The sequence below is a fragment of the Megalops cyprinoides genome, chromosome 5, assembly GCF_013368585.1.
Source record: "Megalops cyprinoides isolate fMegCyp1 chromosome 5, fMegCyp1.pri, whole genome shotgun sequence".
Taxonomy (NCBI): Eukaryota; Metazoa; Chordata; class Actinopteri; order Elopiformes; family Megalopidae; genus Megalops; species Megalops cyprinoides.
This window is the reverse complement of record NC_050587.1, coordinates 40,983,658-41,000,000: the sequence shown is the minus strand read 5'-3', so window position 1 is coordinate 41,000,000 and position 16,343 is coordinate 40,983,658. Positions and strand designations below refer to the sequence as shown.

Below are 16,343 nucleotides of genomic sequence, written 5' to 3'. Positions count from 1 at the left end.
CACAGAGGTCCGGGCACTTGTGGATCAGAGCAGTCAGTGAGCGCTGGCTTGGATTCAGGTGAGAATGGCATGTGGGCACCGCATTGCCAAGGTCACCTGCGGAGGAGAGGAGGGTGTCGTTACGCTCATGGATGTTCTGGTTGGCATAGTTACCGGAACTCGGCTTCTTTCTTTTAGGTGTTAGCACAAAGGGAGAAGATGCTCAGCTCAGCTGAATAGTAGCTGCTGTTTGGATTTCTAAGGATCTGCAGAATTTTTCTCACAGAATTCCAGTTGAAATGTTTTTGCTGGTCTTGCAGCAAAGGTGACCCAGTCTAGGGGACCATAGTAGTGAGAAATGTACCAACCATTCTCCTCGGTCTCCACACAGACTCTACACAGACTTTGCAAGGTATCTACACTCTACAGGTAGAGGGATAGAGGAAGAAGAGATACAAGATATAATCAAAAGCTTACATTACATTTACATTATATTTTTTGTAATGCTTTGCCAATACAAATCTGTACATTTGTAATGCCAGTAAAGTGCATTGAATTGAATTGAACTGAATTGAGAGAGAGGGAGAGAAAGAGAAAGAGAGATTCTGCGTCATTCTCAGACTCACACAGGCCCCCTCATACCCCCAACTCCCCTCCACACACACACACGCACACACACACACACACACACACACACACACACACACACACACACACACATTCTCATTTTACAGAGGGCTGTGAATGAACATGGTTGCCCTAGAAACCGATACCCACGCAGTCTGGAGACCAGGATATTTTTAGAAATTCTGGGAAAAAAGATGACGCACTTCACACCCTCAACTCCTTAGCGGTGTGTGTGCGTGTGTATGTGTATTCATATGTGTGTGTGTGTGTGTGTCTGGGTGTGTGTGTGTGTGTGTGTGTGTGTGTGTGTGTGTGGGAGTTTGTGTGTTTGGGTGTGTGTATGTGTGTGTCTGTGTGTGTGTGTGTGTGTGTGTGTGTGTGTGCGCATGTGAACGTGTGGCATCCTCTATATTTTAGGGGTTTTTTTAGGCTGATCTTGTTGCACTTCTAGAAAGCGTGGAGCACAAGCACAGACAGTGAGTGAGAGACGCTGCCAGTGGTCTTTCCAATATATAGCAGACATGTAAGGCAATGGCAGATGTAACAGGTGCAGTAAGAAACACAGGAGGGGTGAAGAAGTGATGGAGCAGCATTGCCAGGCTGAGGAAGGAAACCAACATTCCCCTGGTGCTGGAGACACAAAGAGGTTTGATTCTGTACCAGCCAGAGAGCTCAGAGCAGCCAGAGAGCTCAGAGCAGCCAGAGAGCTCAGACCAGCCAGAGAGCTCAGACCAGCCAGAGAGCTCAGAGCAGCTGAGACCGTCGCTCTGCTGAGGCCTGACCTCTGCGACGGCAGCGCCTGCATCAGGGAAACGCTCTGAGACATTGAGCAGAGAGAGGCGTGATGCAGCACTGACCACAGAAACACAGGCAGCTGTAGCTGAGGCCTGTGTGAAAGCAGTGAGTCTGTCCCATCCACGGTGATTAGCACATAGTTCAGCACGCTGGGCTGCACCAGCCCCCCCCCCCCCCCCTTTGGGCTGTGTTTACAGCCCGTGCAGTGCCACCAGGCATAAACGTGTCTCTGAGCGTAACACAGAACGTGCTTTCCTTGGGAATCTCAAACGGTGTGCACAACACGTGGAGCTGTGTTCTCAGAGGGAGGCAGAGAGGAGGGGTTCTCCAGAGAGGAGGGGTTATCGTGCTGCAGGTCAGGGCTGCGGGGAAACTGGGCCGGGGGCTGAAGGGCATTGGGCACCGTGTGCAGTGCCCCCCTGTGGTGAGTCAGGACACGTGCCGGTGGGTTTTGGCGGCACTGACTCTCCTCTGGCACCGGCGATGGGAGAAGGCCGTTCCGGAACACACTGTCCCTCCAGCAGCAGAGCGTGCGTCACCAGCACCGGCCACGCCCACAAAACACAGTGCTTACATGCACAACTTTTCAGTCACACTGCAGCTTCTTCTTCAGCTATGGAGCTTAAACATTATTTACATTATTATTCCTTTTTTGACATTAATTACACATGATTTTTCATTGTCACTGCTGAATTTGAATTCAAGCAGCATCAGTGGATTTACGCTGCATCTGAACGCGACCCTCTGGGGTAGAGGGAAATGTAATGTCTTACGCCTTCATGGGAGATGAAGGACAGACAGACAGAGAGCAACTCTGCTCTACATTGGCACTCACCTGAGGCTGAGAGTCACAGGGATCACTGCTGATATTCACTGGCTTAGTTAGATTAGAGATGCTCCCTGACAAGCACAGTGACTTCTGCAAAAATAAAGACAGAATAACCAATTCAGACATTCCTAGAATTGTGGGTAGCCATGTAGCCATTGCTGTTCTGGAACACTGGCTGTGTTGTTCCAGAATGCATGCATAGGTGGTCTGGAATTCAGGCACCGTTGTTCTGGAATGCAGGAATCCATGTGCTCTAGAATGCTGGTGCCTGTGCTCTGATCTGTGTACTAGTCTGTGTTCCATTGTGACAATAAAAGCCCATTGATCACTATGAATTAACTTGCCACCTGCAAAGTTTGTAGTCAGTAAGGAGTCATGTAATTATGCATCAGAGTGCATCCCAGGTGAAATCTGAGCAAGTCCACTGTCATGTGGAAAAAACAGCATAACGGTCTGATGATTATATGCAGCCCGGCACTCTGCTGGGATGAATCATCAGAATGAGGGCCCAGCTCCCTGACTCCAGTACACCCCCACCCGGAGACGGGAGAGCAGAGAGCAGCAGAGAGCGGATACGAGCCACACGGCGGAAGTGTGTAGGAGAGTGAAAGGAACGAGAGCTGCCCTCTCTGCTCACTGTGTGAATCAGTCCTGATTCATCATCCTCACCTCACTGTCCACACGTGCACCTCCACAGAGAAGAGGAGCACCATGGGACAATCGCGAATCCTCTAACCACCAACCGTGAATTTGAAATCACAAATCCTCTGACCACCAACCGTGAATCTGAAATCACAAATCCTCTAAACAACAACTGTGAATCTGTGCAATCATAAATCTGTGTGATGATTTATGATGTGATGAACGCAGGGGGAATTTGGGGGATTACCCCCCCCCCCCCTCCCCCTTCTACGCAGCTCAGCTCCTAAACTGGAATAATTCCATCTGTTAAAGTGTGAGGAACCAGTTCCAGCCCGGAGCACATGAATGACAGCCATTGTTCTAAATCCTCTTTATGGTTTAAGGGAAGGAAAGGAGTGCAAACCCTGTGAAAGCTGAGACCTCAGGCTGTTATGAAATAAGATTTAGGGATCTGGTGCTCGGACTGCCCTGAACGCAGTTAACCAGCTTTTCTCTGCCATGCTGCAGGACCAGATCCAGTGACTATGGAGAAAGTGCAGCTCCAGGGTGAAGTTCATGAGTAACAGCCTGCACACCCTTCCACACAGGCAAGCACAGGGGCTGCCACATCGCGAGATGAAGACAGCAGCACTGCTCTGTCTCAACTTTTTCATTCAAGCTACAGAGCATTACACACACATGAGATTGGCATTTTAACATTGAATAAATTAAGCTTTAAAATAATAAAATAAGCTTTGTTTTAAAGTGGAGTAGTTATGGACAATGAAAGGGTGGAATAAGCCCTCTCATTTTCAGTTAATCAGGATTGTAACTGTGTCTGCACATGTGTGCAGGTGTCTCCAGCTCAGACAGAAGTTCATTCCTCAGACGTTAAGGCTTCAGAAGCTCCTCCTCTCTGAGAGAGTCTTCCTGCTGTCACTCAAGCTGACTGGCAGAATGACATCAGCCTGTTTTTCACAGAAACTGCTAAGCACAACAGGAAATACAGCAGAAGAAAAGGGCCAGGTCATGTTGACAGAGTGCTGTGCAGTGAGGGTACGCTGGTCCATCTGAGTGCGTCTGAAGAGACAGACTGGAGAACAGGGCTCACTGCGAGAGAGAGAAAAGTGAACGGAACACAGGTCGTAGAACACGGAACATGGAACACAAAACAATCAGAGCAAAGAATCCAGGGCACAGAACATGTGCCTCTGCTAACCCCGTTCAGTGTGTTAATGACAGCATCTGCATGAACCGTCTGAGGTGTAGGAGACCATACCAGAGCAGACAAACCAGAGAGGGGCTGATGAGAGAGGCCTTCCTCTTCATCACTCCCCCCACTCCCTCCCCACAGACTATCACAGCACACAATGACACGCCACCTGCTGTTCCCCCATGTCCCTGCAACAAACATCAGGCTCAACAGCTCCAGAAGGCAGCTGCCACAGACAGCAGCAAACAGTCCTTACCTGCACTGCACCTGCAAATTCCACCTGTCACTGTGCTGCTGGAAAAATGTCAAACCACTGAACTCATTTAGCACATCAATAAAACTGATGTTCAGAAAGCCTAAAATACACCACACTCATTTTACCTCTCTCTCTTACACTCTCGCTCTCACACTCACACAATGAGGACAGACTGCTGTGGTACTCTCACACACACGCACACACACACACACACACACACACACACACACACACACACACACACACACACACACACACACCACACACACACACTGGGGACATACCGCTGTGGTACTCACAGACACTGACAGCAGACCCCTGTGGTATTCACACACACACACACACAGAGCAGACCACTGTGGTACTCACACACACACACACACAGAGCAGACCACTGTGGTACTCACACACACACACAAACTGGGGACAGACCGCTGTGGTACCCACACACACACACACTGGGGACATACCACTGTGGTACTCACTCACATACACACACACACACACTGGGGACAGACCGCTGTGGTACTCACTCACACACACACACACACACACACACACACACACACACACTGGGAACAGGCCGCTGTGGTACTCACACACACACATTGAGGACAGACCTCCTCTTCTGCCCAGTCCTCACGGTGAGTGCTGCTTTATCCCTCTGAATATGAATGAAACAGTGCTGCCTTCCGCCTGCCTCTACACTGAATGAAACGCTTACAGCGAGGGAGAGAGAGGGAGGGAGGGAGAGAGAGCGAGCGAAAGGGAGGGAGAGAGAGGAGGAGGGAGGCTTAGTGAGAGAGAGAGAGAGAAGCAGGGAGGAGTGTTGTAAACTCTTACTCTCTCTAGATAGCTCTGCGAATCCAACCGGCTCTACTGTCCACAGCCCCCCTCATCCCCAACACGAAGCCCCCCTCAGCTGCGCAGACTGGCTGCAGGCCCCGCCTGATGGCCCAGCCCCCCCTCCCCACAGCAGGGACACTGACTCACCCATCCGGCCCCCAGTGTCTATCACGGCTGCTCTCACTGCGTTCCAGAGCTGCCCGGCCGCACAGCACAGGTACGCGCAGGTGAGGGGCCACTCTGCCCAGCACAGGTAATGAAATCCTGCCTGATAATGAGACCCACTGTGGTGGCACTGAATTTGGCACCTTTTTGTCCTGAACATTAAATAATTTATCACAACGTTCCCAGAGGTGAAGACATCCCATTTCACAGTCATGCAAAGGGAATCAACTGCAGATGAGAGATTTTTATATAAACTGGCACATGTCAATTACTCAGGATGAAATCCGGATCAGGAAAACTGGCAAAGAAAGAGAACCTCATTAGCCTCCCAGATTTCAACATCAGGAGTTTCCTCTGAAGAACAGCAGGGTAAAAGAAGGTGGGGAGAGAGAGAACAGAGAGAGAGAGAGGGCGGGAGGGGGGAGAGAGAGAGAGAGGGAGAGAGAGGGAGAGAGAGAGAGGGAGAGAGGGGGAGACAGAAACAGGGAAAACATCAGGAAGTACTAAAATATGAATCCTGAAAAAACCCTAACCCTCCCCCTAACATAAAATCTGTAGGACCATGCTTCCATGGTTTTGAGATCTGGCCAGCTGCTCAGGAGATGCAGATAATGGACATGAAGCCAAGGCAAAGCCGAACACACTCCTTCAACAAGCTGATTATGACGCAGAAACAGACGGAGAGGATGCCGCCGCAGAACTGATTATGACGCAGAAACCCTGTAAGATGTGGACAGACGGAGAGGATGCCGCCGCAGAACTGCACACTCTTCGCTTGTCTCACTGATAGGAAATTCACGACAAACGTGTGAATCAGCAATCGAGGTCCTTGCACAGTGGAGCCAGGTGTGCATCACGACAGCACCCTCGTGTGGTACCGCAGACGCACCATTACTCCGTGGATCCGTCTGATTGCAAAAGCAGCAAGACACTTTGAGAAGTGCATGGGAAAATTAATTTACTTCTCAATAATAATAATAATAGATTCAGTCAGACAAACAAAGTTTCCTCGGATGCAGGTAAAATAACAGTCTTCAACATGTATAGTCATGCGACTGTTTTTATTTATATATTTGGATTTGACCACACTGCGGGGTCAGCTGGACCCTAGTGATTAGATCCAGTCTGAAGATAAATACACCTATCATGGTGCGGCCCCAAAACAGAGATTGTTCGGCCGGTTTGGGCGGTTCGGGCCGCGGCGTGACCGTCTCCCTCTTTTGTCCCACTGAGCTCCGCCTCCACCCGGCTTTTGGCACATTTTAAATTTCACAGACGCTCCCTCGCACTTTGACGACGTCATCACGGAAGATTTCATGTGAAGTTGACCAGGGAAATTAATATTCTTGATAATTTAATAACAATTTAAATAATACAGAGAAAATTAAGCATATGACCTCTAACTACTCAATACTTTTATTGTAAAAGTTGTTGTTCGATATTTGTAAGATACAAAAATTACATCCCTTGAAATGTAGCAATATTTATAATTATTCCCCACGTTGAAGACAGAATTGGTAGAAGCCCGGATCTCATCTCTGCGCCTGCGCAGTGGGCACAGCCACCGCAGCACACTGAAGATTAGCGAAATGGCGTCCGCGGCTGGTGAGTAAAGTAACAAAGAGCTGAAAATGATTGTAGGCAACAAAATACAGCGCAGGAGTTATGGATCTGATTTGAATTTATGTTGTCTGAATGTATAAGCGGCTGTGAGTATCTGCGGCTGTTGGTGGCCGCTTTGTCGGGTTTGCTGCGTGTTGCGCTGGGGGAGGGGCCAGCAGGGTGCCGGATTTTGGTTCATTTACAGAATAATTCTGTGTTTGCGGGTGATGATCGCATATTACTGAAGAATTTGGGCATGTGGACATGCATTAGTTACATGCTGTACTTTAAATACGCTGATATCGAAAACACTTATTTAGCTATTGGCGAGAGCTGGCCAACGTGATTCGGTTAGCGGGTTTTCTAATTGCCTTTCCATTCATAGTTAATAGTGTAATTTATAGCCGCAGAGGGGCCGGATGCGCATTAGTTACCACGCAATTTCCATCTGGCGAAAGGGCAGTGGAAATTCAGCTGTTTATGGTATATTTGGTTGGCTACCTCGCTAACTTGGCCGCTCCGTCTTTGTTCGCCCTGACTGCCAGGCTGCGGCCTGTTGCATGCCTGCGTTACGTGGAGGGGATCCGCTGTTGGACCAACAGCGGGCTCAGCTAATCAAACATCGCGGCCGTCATTTTAAAGCGATCAGCTGGCTGGAAATGCTTTGCCAGTTTCTACAATGTGGTCATCGCTGTGAACGCGCTTTGCATGTTACTTTTAGTCCAGATTGAGACGAGCAGCGCGCTCCCGATTCCAGCAGTCTGGATAGTACTGTAACGAACTCTTCAGCTTCAAGTATTTAATATACCTAGCGGATTTCTTTGGAAGTCCACCTAATAGCCACGACGACTGCCGATCTGGGGGAAAGGACTGAGCTGTTGTATTTTAATGTAGGCACTGTGTTACGGGGTAAAAGGCTGGGATGTTGTTGGTGTAGATTCCCACCTCTCGCATGCACTGAGTAGGCATGAAATCGCCAGCACAGAAACGTTGGCCGGAGTTTTTGGTGCGGTGTTGGTGGATGAGCAAACCGTTCCCCGTAGCCTGGAAAGCTGTTTGCACAGCTGTACAATTCTCTGTACAAAATCGAGCCCATTGGTTCTGTCTGTAAAATAAGGATGTTAACAATGCTGTTTCCATTTCTCCTCAGACTATAACTCGTACGGCCAATCTGGAGGCCAGCAGGGGTAAGTCTCACTTTTAAATGTCCAGGTAAACTGAACAAGGTCCATCTCCTTATTTAAGCACTGTTAATGTCTGATGTCCTCAGGCTTGTGCCTCCCCTAAATGGAGCAGGGCAGTGCAGTGTGTTGATTCGATACTCGTACTGTGCGATTCCTCATATTTAGTATTGGTATAATCAAACTCTGCTTTTCTGACCACAGTATGCGAGTTCTTGCAGAATTGATGTCAGGATGAGTCTGTGCACATTTCTTTGGCATTGCCTCAGTGTTGTGAGGAGGGAGTATTCAGACATTTGAAACCTGATCCAGGTGAAGGATTGTATTTGAGTTGTGTGTTACTGGGGCTCACCTTTACCTTCACCTGTGTGTGCAGGTACAGCTCCTACGCCGCCCAGCCATCTCAGAGCTACGGCCAGAGTGCTCAGGTGAGGTGACGCACTGCAGTGTGTTATGTGAGAGTGTTGTGGCATGTGACGCACTGCAGTGTGTAGAGTGGGGGTTGTTGTGGCTTTAGAAGACCGCTGTGCCTCACGGCTGCACGGTCAGCCACTGTCACTCTGAAGATAAGATCAGTATCACAGTCGTGTTGAGCAGATCGTGTTTGGTTTTTGTCTGGTTTTTAATGTCTGTTGCTGGTTGTTGTCGGTGTAATGGTTTTCCTGCAGCAGTCGTACGGCCAGCAGCAGGGGTACGGGTCCTACGGGCAGCCCGCAGAGTCCTCCTACACACAGTCAGGCACATCTGCAGCCAGCTATGCCCAGCCATCATACGGGTCCTCATATGGCCAGCAGCCCCCAGCCTCCTGTGAGTTATGCATATTTCAGAAATAAGCCAATCAGCACTCTGCTCTACAGGTTTCTTGGATGCTCTGTACTGGCTACATTGAAATCAAGATCTGCTGTGCAGAGGTATTAATAGTAGTTATGAAAACTCTTCTGTTGGGCAGTTTGCCAGTGACTGTTGCATGACTTTGTTTTCACAAAGATGGTAAAATTATGCTGGTTGAGAGAATCGCAGATCCTTGTTGTGAGGCGTCTTTTTCCTGGGTTGGGGGGTGGTAACGGTGCGGTTTCTCTCTGGGTTGGGGGGTGGTAACGGTGCGGTTTCTCTCTGGGTTGGGGGGTGGTAACGGTGCGGTTTCTCCCCCAGCTGGATACAGTGCTGCTCCTGCTGGCCAGCAGGGTTACAGCCAATCCGTGCAGAGCTATGGTGGTGGGGGGTATGACTCCGCCCCCACCGCTGCCAGCGCCGCCCCTGCCAGCCAGGCCCCTTACAGTGGGCAGGGGGGGTATGGAGCTCAGTCAGCCTATCAGGGGTACAGCCAGCAGCCTGCCTCCACCGCACCACCCAGGTAACTCGGCGACACACCTGTCCCGGCTTCCTCAGTGACGCCTTTCAGACCGATCTCTCTCTCTCTCTCTGTGCATGTGGGGGTGTGGCCAGTCTCCACTAAACCCCTTTTTTTTGTTGCCATAGCTATGGCGGCAGCAGCCAGCCCTCCGGTTATGAGCAGAGCTCGTACTCACAGGCGTCGCAGGCGGGGTCGTACTCACAGCCGCAGGGGGGGTACCAGGGGCAGCAGGGGGGGTACGGCCAGCAGGGCTCCTACGGCCAGCAGGGCGGCTACCAGCAGCAGCAGCCCCCCCCTCAGCAGCCCCCCCAGCAGCCTCCACAGCAGCCCACCAGCTACCCTCCCCCCCCCAGCTCCTACTCACAGCCTCCATCCAGCCAGTACGGGCAGCAGGGCGGCACCGGCGGCAGCTACGGGCAGCAGAGCGAGTACAAAGCGCCCGCTCAGTACAGTGAGTACCCGCTCCGCTGTGTGAGAGCCAGGGGTGTGGCAGGTGTGTGGAGCTCTCTTCTGATTGGTGGGTTGTGTTGCTGTCCCGCTGCAGGTAGTTATCGACAGGAGCACCCCAATGGCATGGGCGGGTACCCCAGCCCTGACACGGGCGGTTTCGGGGGTCCCGGGGAGGGCCGTGGCATGGGCGCGATGGACGGGCGTGGCCGGGGCAGGGGCGGATTCGACAGGGGCGGGATGATGCGCGGAGGAGGCGGAGTCATGCGAGGGGGCGTGGTCAGAGGCGGGATGGGGTAAGTCTTTTTTCGATCGCTCCACCCCCCCACACACAGGAGTGGCGTCTGACTGCACAGGGCTGAAAGCTACCGCACCCCCAAAACATGCCCCGCCCCACCCCACCCCATCCTCTCTCTGGCTCACCCACAGCTAAGAGGGGTTTGTGGTTTCGAGAGAGATTTATCCCCATTCTCTCTGAAACAGCCAAATTAGCCTGCTGTGTGCGGCAACAGTGTAGCATAGCAGTAAGGAGCAGGGCTGCTTCAGTTCCCACCTGGGGCACTGCTGTTCTATCCTACCCAAAGTACCTAACCCCGAACTGCCTCATTAAATATCCAGCTGTATGAATGGGTAACATGTAAAATTGTAACCTATGTAAGTTGTTCTAGATATTGGCAGTAATGTCATGTGTGGGTCTTAGTGGCCTGCAGTAACAGGTGCTTTCAGCCCTGCAGTCTGTGGCCAAAGGTAAGAGTTGTGATGGGGCTTAGCTGTGCGGCTGGAGCAGACGGCGCAGGGCGCAGCCAGAGGGGCGTGGCAGTGATCCCGCGGGGGGGAGATGGCCGTGCACTCTGCCTGTGGTCTGGGTGCTGTGTGCTCCAGGTTGCTCGCTTGCACCCCCGGCTGGATGCTGCAGGACAATGCTCCCGGCCCCTCCCTGCACAGCCTTTCAAACCTGTACTCAGCGCTCTGCAGAGCCGCGATTGGTCCGTTGTGCCGCCTGCACGGTCATGTGACAGGGAGTGGCCGTGGGTGTGTGGTTTTTCCCAGACTGCATTGCTGTGGCATCTTGCATGCGTCACAGTGTGGCTGAGACATGCAGGACTTGTTGTAGGAATACAAAGCCACGCAGAACCCCTCTAGATACTTCACTACTACCAGCAGTATCAGGTTAAGTGTATCCATGCATTAAATCTGTGTTTATGTATTTAAAATTTGTGTAATTGATGTTAAAGGGTTTATTTAATAAGGAGACTTAATTCAGCTTCGCAAGGGGTTCCTGTATTGCAGCAGATTTCAGGGTCAGATGTTTAGAGTGTAAAAGGTGAAGGCAGGTTCCAGCAGCGTTGTGTTCTGTGCAGAACATGCGTTTCTCTCTGGGTCTCTGTCAGCTGCTAGTGTGTCTCTGATACACTGCATTAGCGACGCTGTTTTCGGACGGCTGTTACGGGTTCATTTCCAGTTGAGCAGAGAGCAGAAGTGCTTGCATGTGTGTTCACTGAGCACACAGAAGGTGGCACTAGAGTGCCGTGTGCTCACACCTGTGAGCCTGTGACCTGCCTTCACCTTTTCCCCTGTGCACAGGTAAGGAAGGGGGGAAATGTGGTTTTGAAATGCATGCTTCTGTAACATGGTTTTTCTGAACGCCTTTTTAACATGCTTTGTCACATTTATATACTACAGGTTACAAAGTGAGAGCCATGTGCTTTATCAGTCCTCAGAGAGTCTTCTGCGTATTGACAGGCACTTAGACAGAGTGTCTGCATTTAATCGGGGGAATAGAGCTCAAAAAGTCCTAAATGTGCAAAGTGTCTCTTATGAAAGCAAAAATGTAACAATAGAAATTCTTTATGGATAAAATGTGGTACCAAACATTGTTTTTGTTTTACAGAACTGTGTAAATTCCAAAAAAAAACCTTGTGTAATGGAAATGTGTAAAAATGGTGTTTTTTTGTTTGATTGCTAGAGCTGCCTTTTGTAAGGAGGTTGTTTCAGATGCAGTTCTTCGGGCTGATGTGGAGCCGGGCGTGATGGTGTGGGCGTGAGACTTGTCATGATATCGTTTAGGACAGACATATTTCATCTACTTGTACAGTCCACACTGGTCTGCGTGAGATCTAAATTAACACTGACATAGGACTGACTTGAAAAATGGGTTTATTCTTCCAGCACTGGGAACATTATGCTGGTATGGTTTCCTCACTCAGGTCCACCAGCTTCACCCCATACTGACACACCCCACACCCCACACCCCGGTGCAGGGCTCAGGGAGCCGAGGGGTCCGGTCCACGGTGGCTGGCTGAGGGAACTGAGCAGCCTGGTGGACAGCAGTAGTCTGCTGGGTGTAAAGGAGCCCTTACTGGGATATCCCACCTGTACGTGAGCAGTGGGTTCCCATAGTTACAGGCAGCTCTGTCAGAGGGGCAGGGCGTTTAAAGAACTGCATCTGAAATGAATCTGATATAAATACTCTGTAACTGTGTAGGGGTCTCTACCCCACAATAGTAATAAAGATAACGGAAAAAGCTCCTCCCCTTGGCTTACTCACCCCCTAGCGTTGTTTAGCCAGTACCCGGTATGGAAGCATTGTATGTAGCCGGTAACAAGGCCAAGCCAAAATGCTGTAAACCCCACAGTGTGACAGCCAGACCCCCTGTTAGACTGTGGTATTGGGGGTGCTCCCCTAGCGAGCCAGCCGAGCTCGAGGTGTGGATGGGGCCCTCATTTCTCCCTTTATTCCCCCAGCACCGCTGGAGACAGAGGTGGCTTCATTAAGCCTGGTGGTAAGTTAACGAGTATTACACTGGCTACTTACCACACAAACAGAATGCATCAGTTTAAACCCTTACAGACTGCTTCATTCATGCTCTTGTGTTGGTGTAGAGTTTGCCTTAATCTACTGCTGGCCATTCATTTGGGGGTTTTAAGGGGTTCCAGTTAACCATTGTCTGACAGGCTTAAATTGCAGTGCATTATGGGTATTTTTGCCTCTGAGGATTAACGACACAACCAAGGTGACCATGAAAACCAATATACACAATTTCAAACTGTTTACCGGGGAAATAACTGCAGGTCTGTGTAGGATGTGTATTGGAGTAATGTGACAGTCTTAAGGTTTGAGTTTTTAACCCCTGGTGTTCTAATTTCAGTGTGGCTTTGAAGTCACATTCTTACAATGGAAAACATTTTCTTTGATTAATTGGGTTTGGAAGTGTTTGACTTCTTGAAAAATTTTCCACTGTAATTAGAAGTAAAATCTTGGCTAAAATAGTGGCCACAGTGGCACAGGTTTCCTGTCTGAGCTGCAGTGGCTGCTGGGTAGTGCTGAAGCAGCTGTGCTGTTGGGTAGCAGGACAGACGTACACCAGACTGACGTCTCCTCTCTCTCTTTCTCCCCACCGGCGGACCTGCAGGACCAGACTCAGACATGAGTAAGTGTTCCCCTCTGTCAGTGCATGTTTGACACCAGGCGCTCCTATGACGAGCGTTTCTCATGCTAACGCAGCTGTTCATGCTAACGCGGCTGTTCTCTCTCAGTGCGGCCAGAAGAGCAGGATGACTCCGAAAACAGCACCATCTACATCACAGGGCTGACAGAGAACGCCACGCTGGACGAGGTGGCCGATTTCTTCAAGCACAGCGGGATCATTAGGGTAAGCGTCTCCCTGCGTCTCAGACGCGGCTCTGCCGGGGAGCCAGCCTGCTGTCATTCAAGCCGGGGTGAGCTTTGCCCTCCCCACCCAGCGGTGCAGAGACTGGGGGATGCTTCTCCTTGGGTGGAATAATGAATGAGTGAGTGAATAGATGAACTCTGCCCCCCCCCCCCAGATAAACAAGAGAACAGGCCTGCCTGCCATCAACATCTACACAGACAAGGAGACAGGGAAGCCCAAGGGCGATGCCACGCTGTCGTACGAGGAGCCGCCCTCCGCCAAAGCCGCCGTGGAGTGGTTTGATGGTGAGATGAGTGTGTGTTGTGATCGTGGCGCTCTCGCTTGTGGTGAGGTGGTGCTCACACCCTGGCGCCGGTGTTTCTGCAGGTAAAGACTTCCAGGGGAAGAAGCTGAAGGTGTCGATGGCACGCAGGAAGCCCATGATGATGCGGGGGGGTATGGGCATGCGGGACGGGCGTGGCATGATGCCCCGCGGAGGTGCGTGAGACTCCCTCTCCTCACAGTGTGTGTCTGTCTGTGTGAGACTCCCTCTCTTAACTGCGTGCGTGTGTGTGTGTGTGTGTGTGTGTGTGTGTGAGAGAGAGAGAGAGAGAGAGTGTCTGTGTGTCACTCCGTCTCTTCACTGCATGTGTGTGCGTGCGTCTCTCTGACTCTCCCGGTGCTCACCACTGCCCTCTGTTGACAGGGATGATGGGACGCGGTGGTATGGGGCGCGGTGGGGAGCGCGGCGGGTTTATCCCGCGGGGGGGGCCCCGTGGCATGGGCGGAAACATGCAGCTGAGAGCGGGAGACTGGCAGTGTCCCAACGCGTGAGTACCCCACCACCGGCACCAGCCACTGCTCCACGCAGCCGATCAGAGCTCTCTCTCACTCTGCTCCACGCAGCCGATCAGAGCTCACTCTCACTCTGCTCCGCGCAGCCGATCAGAGCTCTCTCTCACTCTGCTCCGCGCAGCCGATCAGAGCTCTCTCTGCTCCGCGCAGCCGATCAGAGCTCACTCTCACTCTGCTCCGCGCAGCCGATCAGAGCTCTCTCTCACTCTGCTCCGCGCAGCCGATCAGAGCTCTCTCTGCTCCGCGCAGCCGATCAGAGCTCTCTCTGCTCCACGCAGCCGATCAGAGCTCTCTCTCACTCTGCTCCACGCAGCCGATCAGAGCTCTCTCTCACTCTGCTCCGCGCAGCCGATCAGAGCTCACTCTGCTCCGCGCAGCCGATCAGAGCTCTCTCTGCTCCACGCAGCCGATCAGAGCTCTCTCTGCTCCACGCAGCCGATCAGAGCTCACTCTCTCTGCTCCGCGCAGCCGATCAGAGCTCTCTCTGCTCCGCGCAGCCGATCGGAGCTCTCTCTGCTCCGCGCAGCCAATCGGAGCTCACTCTCACTCTGCTCCGCGCAGCCAATCGGAGCTCACTCTCACTCTGCTCCACAGCGGCTGTGGCAACCAGAACTTCTCCTGGAGGATGGAGTGTAACCAGTGCAAGGCCCCCAAACCGGAGGGCTTCGGCCCACCCCCGTTCCCCCCTCCAGGTAAGCCCCCGACTCTGCTGTCTGAAGGAGTTCGTCCTCCAGTTACACTGATTGTGAAACTCCTGCTAGATGAATGCAGCTCTGCGGTCCCTCTGACTGTGCGCTCACTGTGGTTGGCAGGTGGTGACCGTGGCAGGGGCGGTCCTGGCATGCGTGGGGGCAGAGGAATGGACCGCGGCGGACTGGGGGGGCCAGGCGGTCCGGGGGGCTTCCGCGGGGGGAGAGGGGGAGACCGCGGGGGCGGGTTCCGAGGAGGCCGTGGCATGGACAGAGGAGGATTTGGAGGGGGCAGGGGGAGGGGAGCCCCCCCAATGGACGATATGGGGGCCAGGGGAGCCAGGAGAGGAATGGGACCTCCCGGAAAGATGATGGAGATGAAGTAAGTGACACTTTCCTTTTCAGAAACCTGTGCTGAAACGTCTCTAGGCTGAAGATGTCCACTGAGTGTCTTAAGGACCTGACCTGACCTTTAACTGCATGTGGTTGTGTTGCGGTTGGACAGTAAGTGACGTTTCCCTTCCTTTTCGCAGGGGAGACCACAGGCAGGACCGGAGAGACCGACCGTACTGAACGACCGTAATGCGACCAGATCACATTCCACACAAGATTTATTTTTAAAACAATATTTTAACTTCATAATTCTGTATGGATAGACTGTTTAATATGGCATTTTCTTTTCAGTATCCAGTAAGAGTTTAGTGTTTAGTGATTTATTTTTTGAACCCACTCCGTGTTTGCGTTGGTTTTTATTAGCTCGGATTCTGGTAGATGGATCCTTGTGAACGCAGCATACACACGCTGTCTTGTCTCAGTCAGCTGTAGGAGGTGTATTGTGGAATCTTGTGAAAAACAAGTGAATGTTTTGTTTTAGTTTCTTTATGTATTTTTTTTATTTTAAACTGTACTGCTCCCCCCAATCCTTACTTAAGGCTCCCTTTAATACCTTTATGAAAACTGAAAATAAAAACACGAAAACGTGGATCTTTTTCCTGTTTGCTGCCAGGGATATGAAAGGGAGAGAGGGGGTGTTCAGCCTGTTCAGCACACAGATGAATATGGAAGATTACGGCTCATTGTGACGAGTCGTCCTGTATCGGTTTGGGCTGCTTTAATGGATAGATGTCTGGAGCCATTCAGCCCGTCACCGAGCTGAATGACGATGACCCATGCACTCCCTTTGGTGGAATGAAGTTTGAATCTGTGAAACCTGGTATACTGAAATGCAGCT

General features: G+C 51.4%; 1 protein-coding gene and 1 long non-coding RNA gene across 3 annotated transcripts in view; one reads left to right on the top strand and one right to left on the bottom strand.

Moving 5' to 3' along the window:
* Positions 1-5,083, bottom strand: part of LOC118777538 — a 5,710-nt gene extending 627 nt beyond the window's left edge. Inside the window, exons 1-3 of the long non-coding RNA XR_005004971.1 lie at positions 4,920-5,083; positions 2,237-2,320; positions 1-96 (exon numbers count right to left, since the gene is read on the bottom strand). The exon at positions 1-96 is cut by the window's left edge and continues 124 nt beyond it. This is a non-coding gene — a long non-coding RNA (uncharacterized LOC118777538). The remainder of the gene's footprint in view (positions 97-2,236; positions 2,321-4,919) is intronic.
* A 1,789-nt stretch (positions 5,084-6,872) lies between these two features.
* ewsr1a (EWS RNA-binding protein 1a) lies at positions 6,873-16,002 on the top strand. 2 transcript variants are annotated; one of them, XM_036528573.1, is made up of 16 exons: positions 6,873-6,936; positions 8,084-8,120; positions 8,491-8,542; positions 8,786-8,921; positions 9,267-9,468; positions 9,594-9,919; positions 10,013-10,211; positions 12,661-12,698; positions 13,329-13,346; positions 13,453-13,568; positions 13,744-13,873; positions 13,956-14,066; positions 14,275-14,398; positions 15,018-15,115; positions 15,236-15,494; positions 15,646-16,002. In XM_036528573.1, exons 1-16 carry the CDS (start codon positions 6,921-6,923, stop codon positions 15,683-15,685), a joined length of 1,902 nt encoding a protein of 633 aa, XP_036384466.1. In that variant the 5' UTR covers positions 6,873-6,920; the 3' UTR covers positions 15,686-16,002. The 2 variants fall into 2 exon arrangements, with proteins under 2 accessions (XP_036384466.1, XP_036384465.1); XM_036528572.1 differs by having other exon boundaries at positions 8,783-8,921.
* The last annotated feature ends 341 nt before the right edge of the window (positions 16,003-16,343 follow it).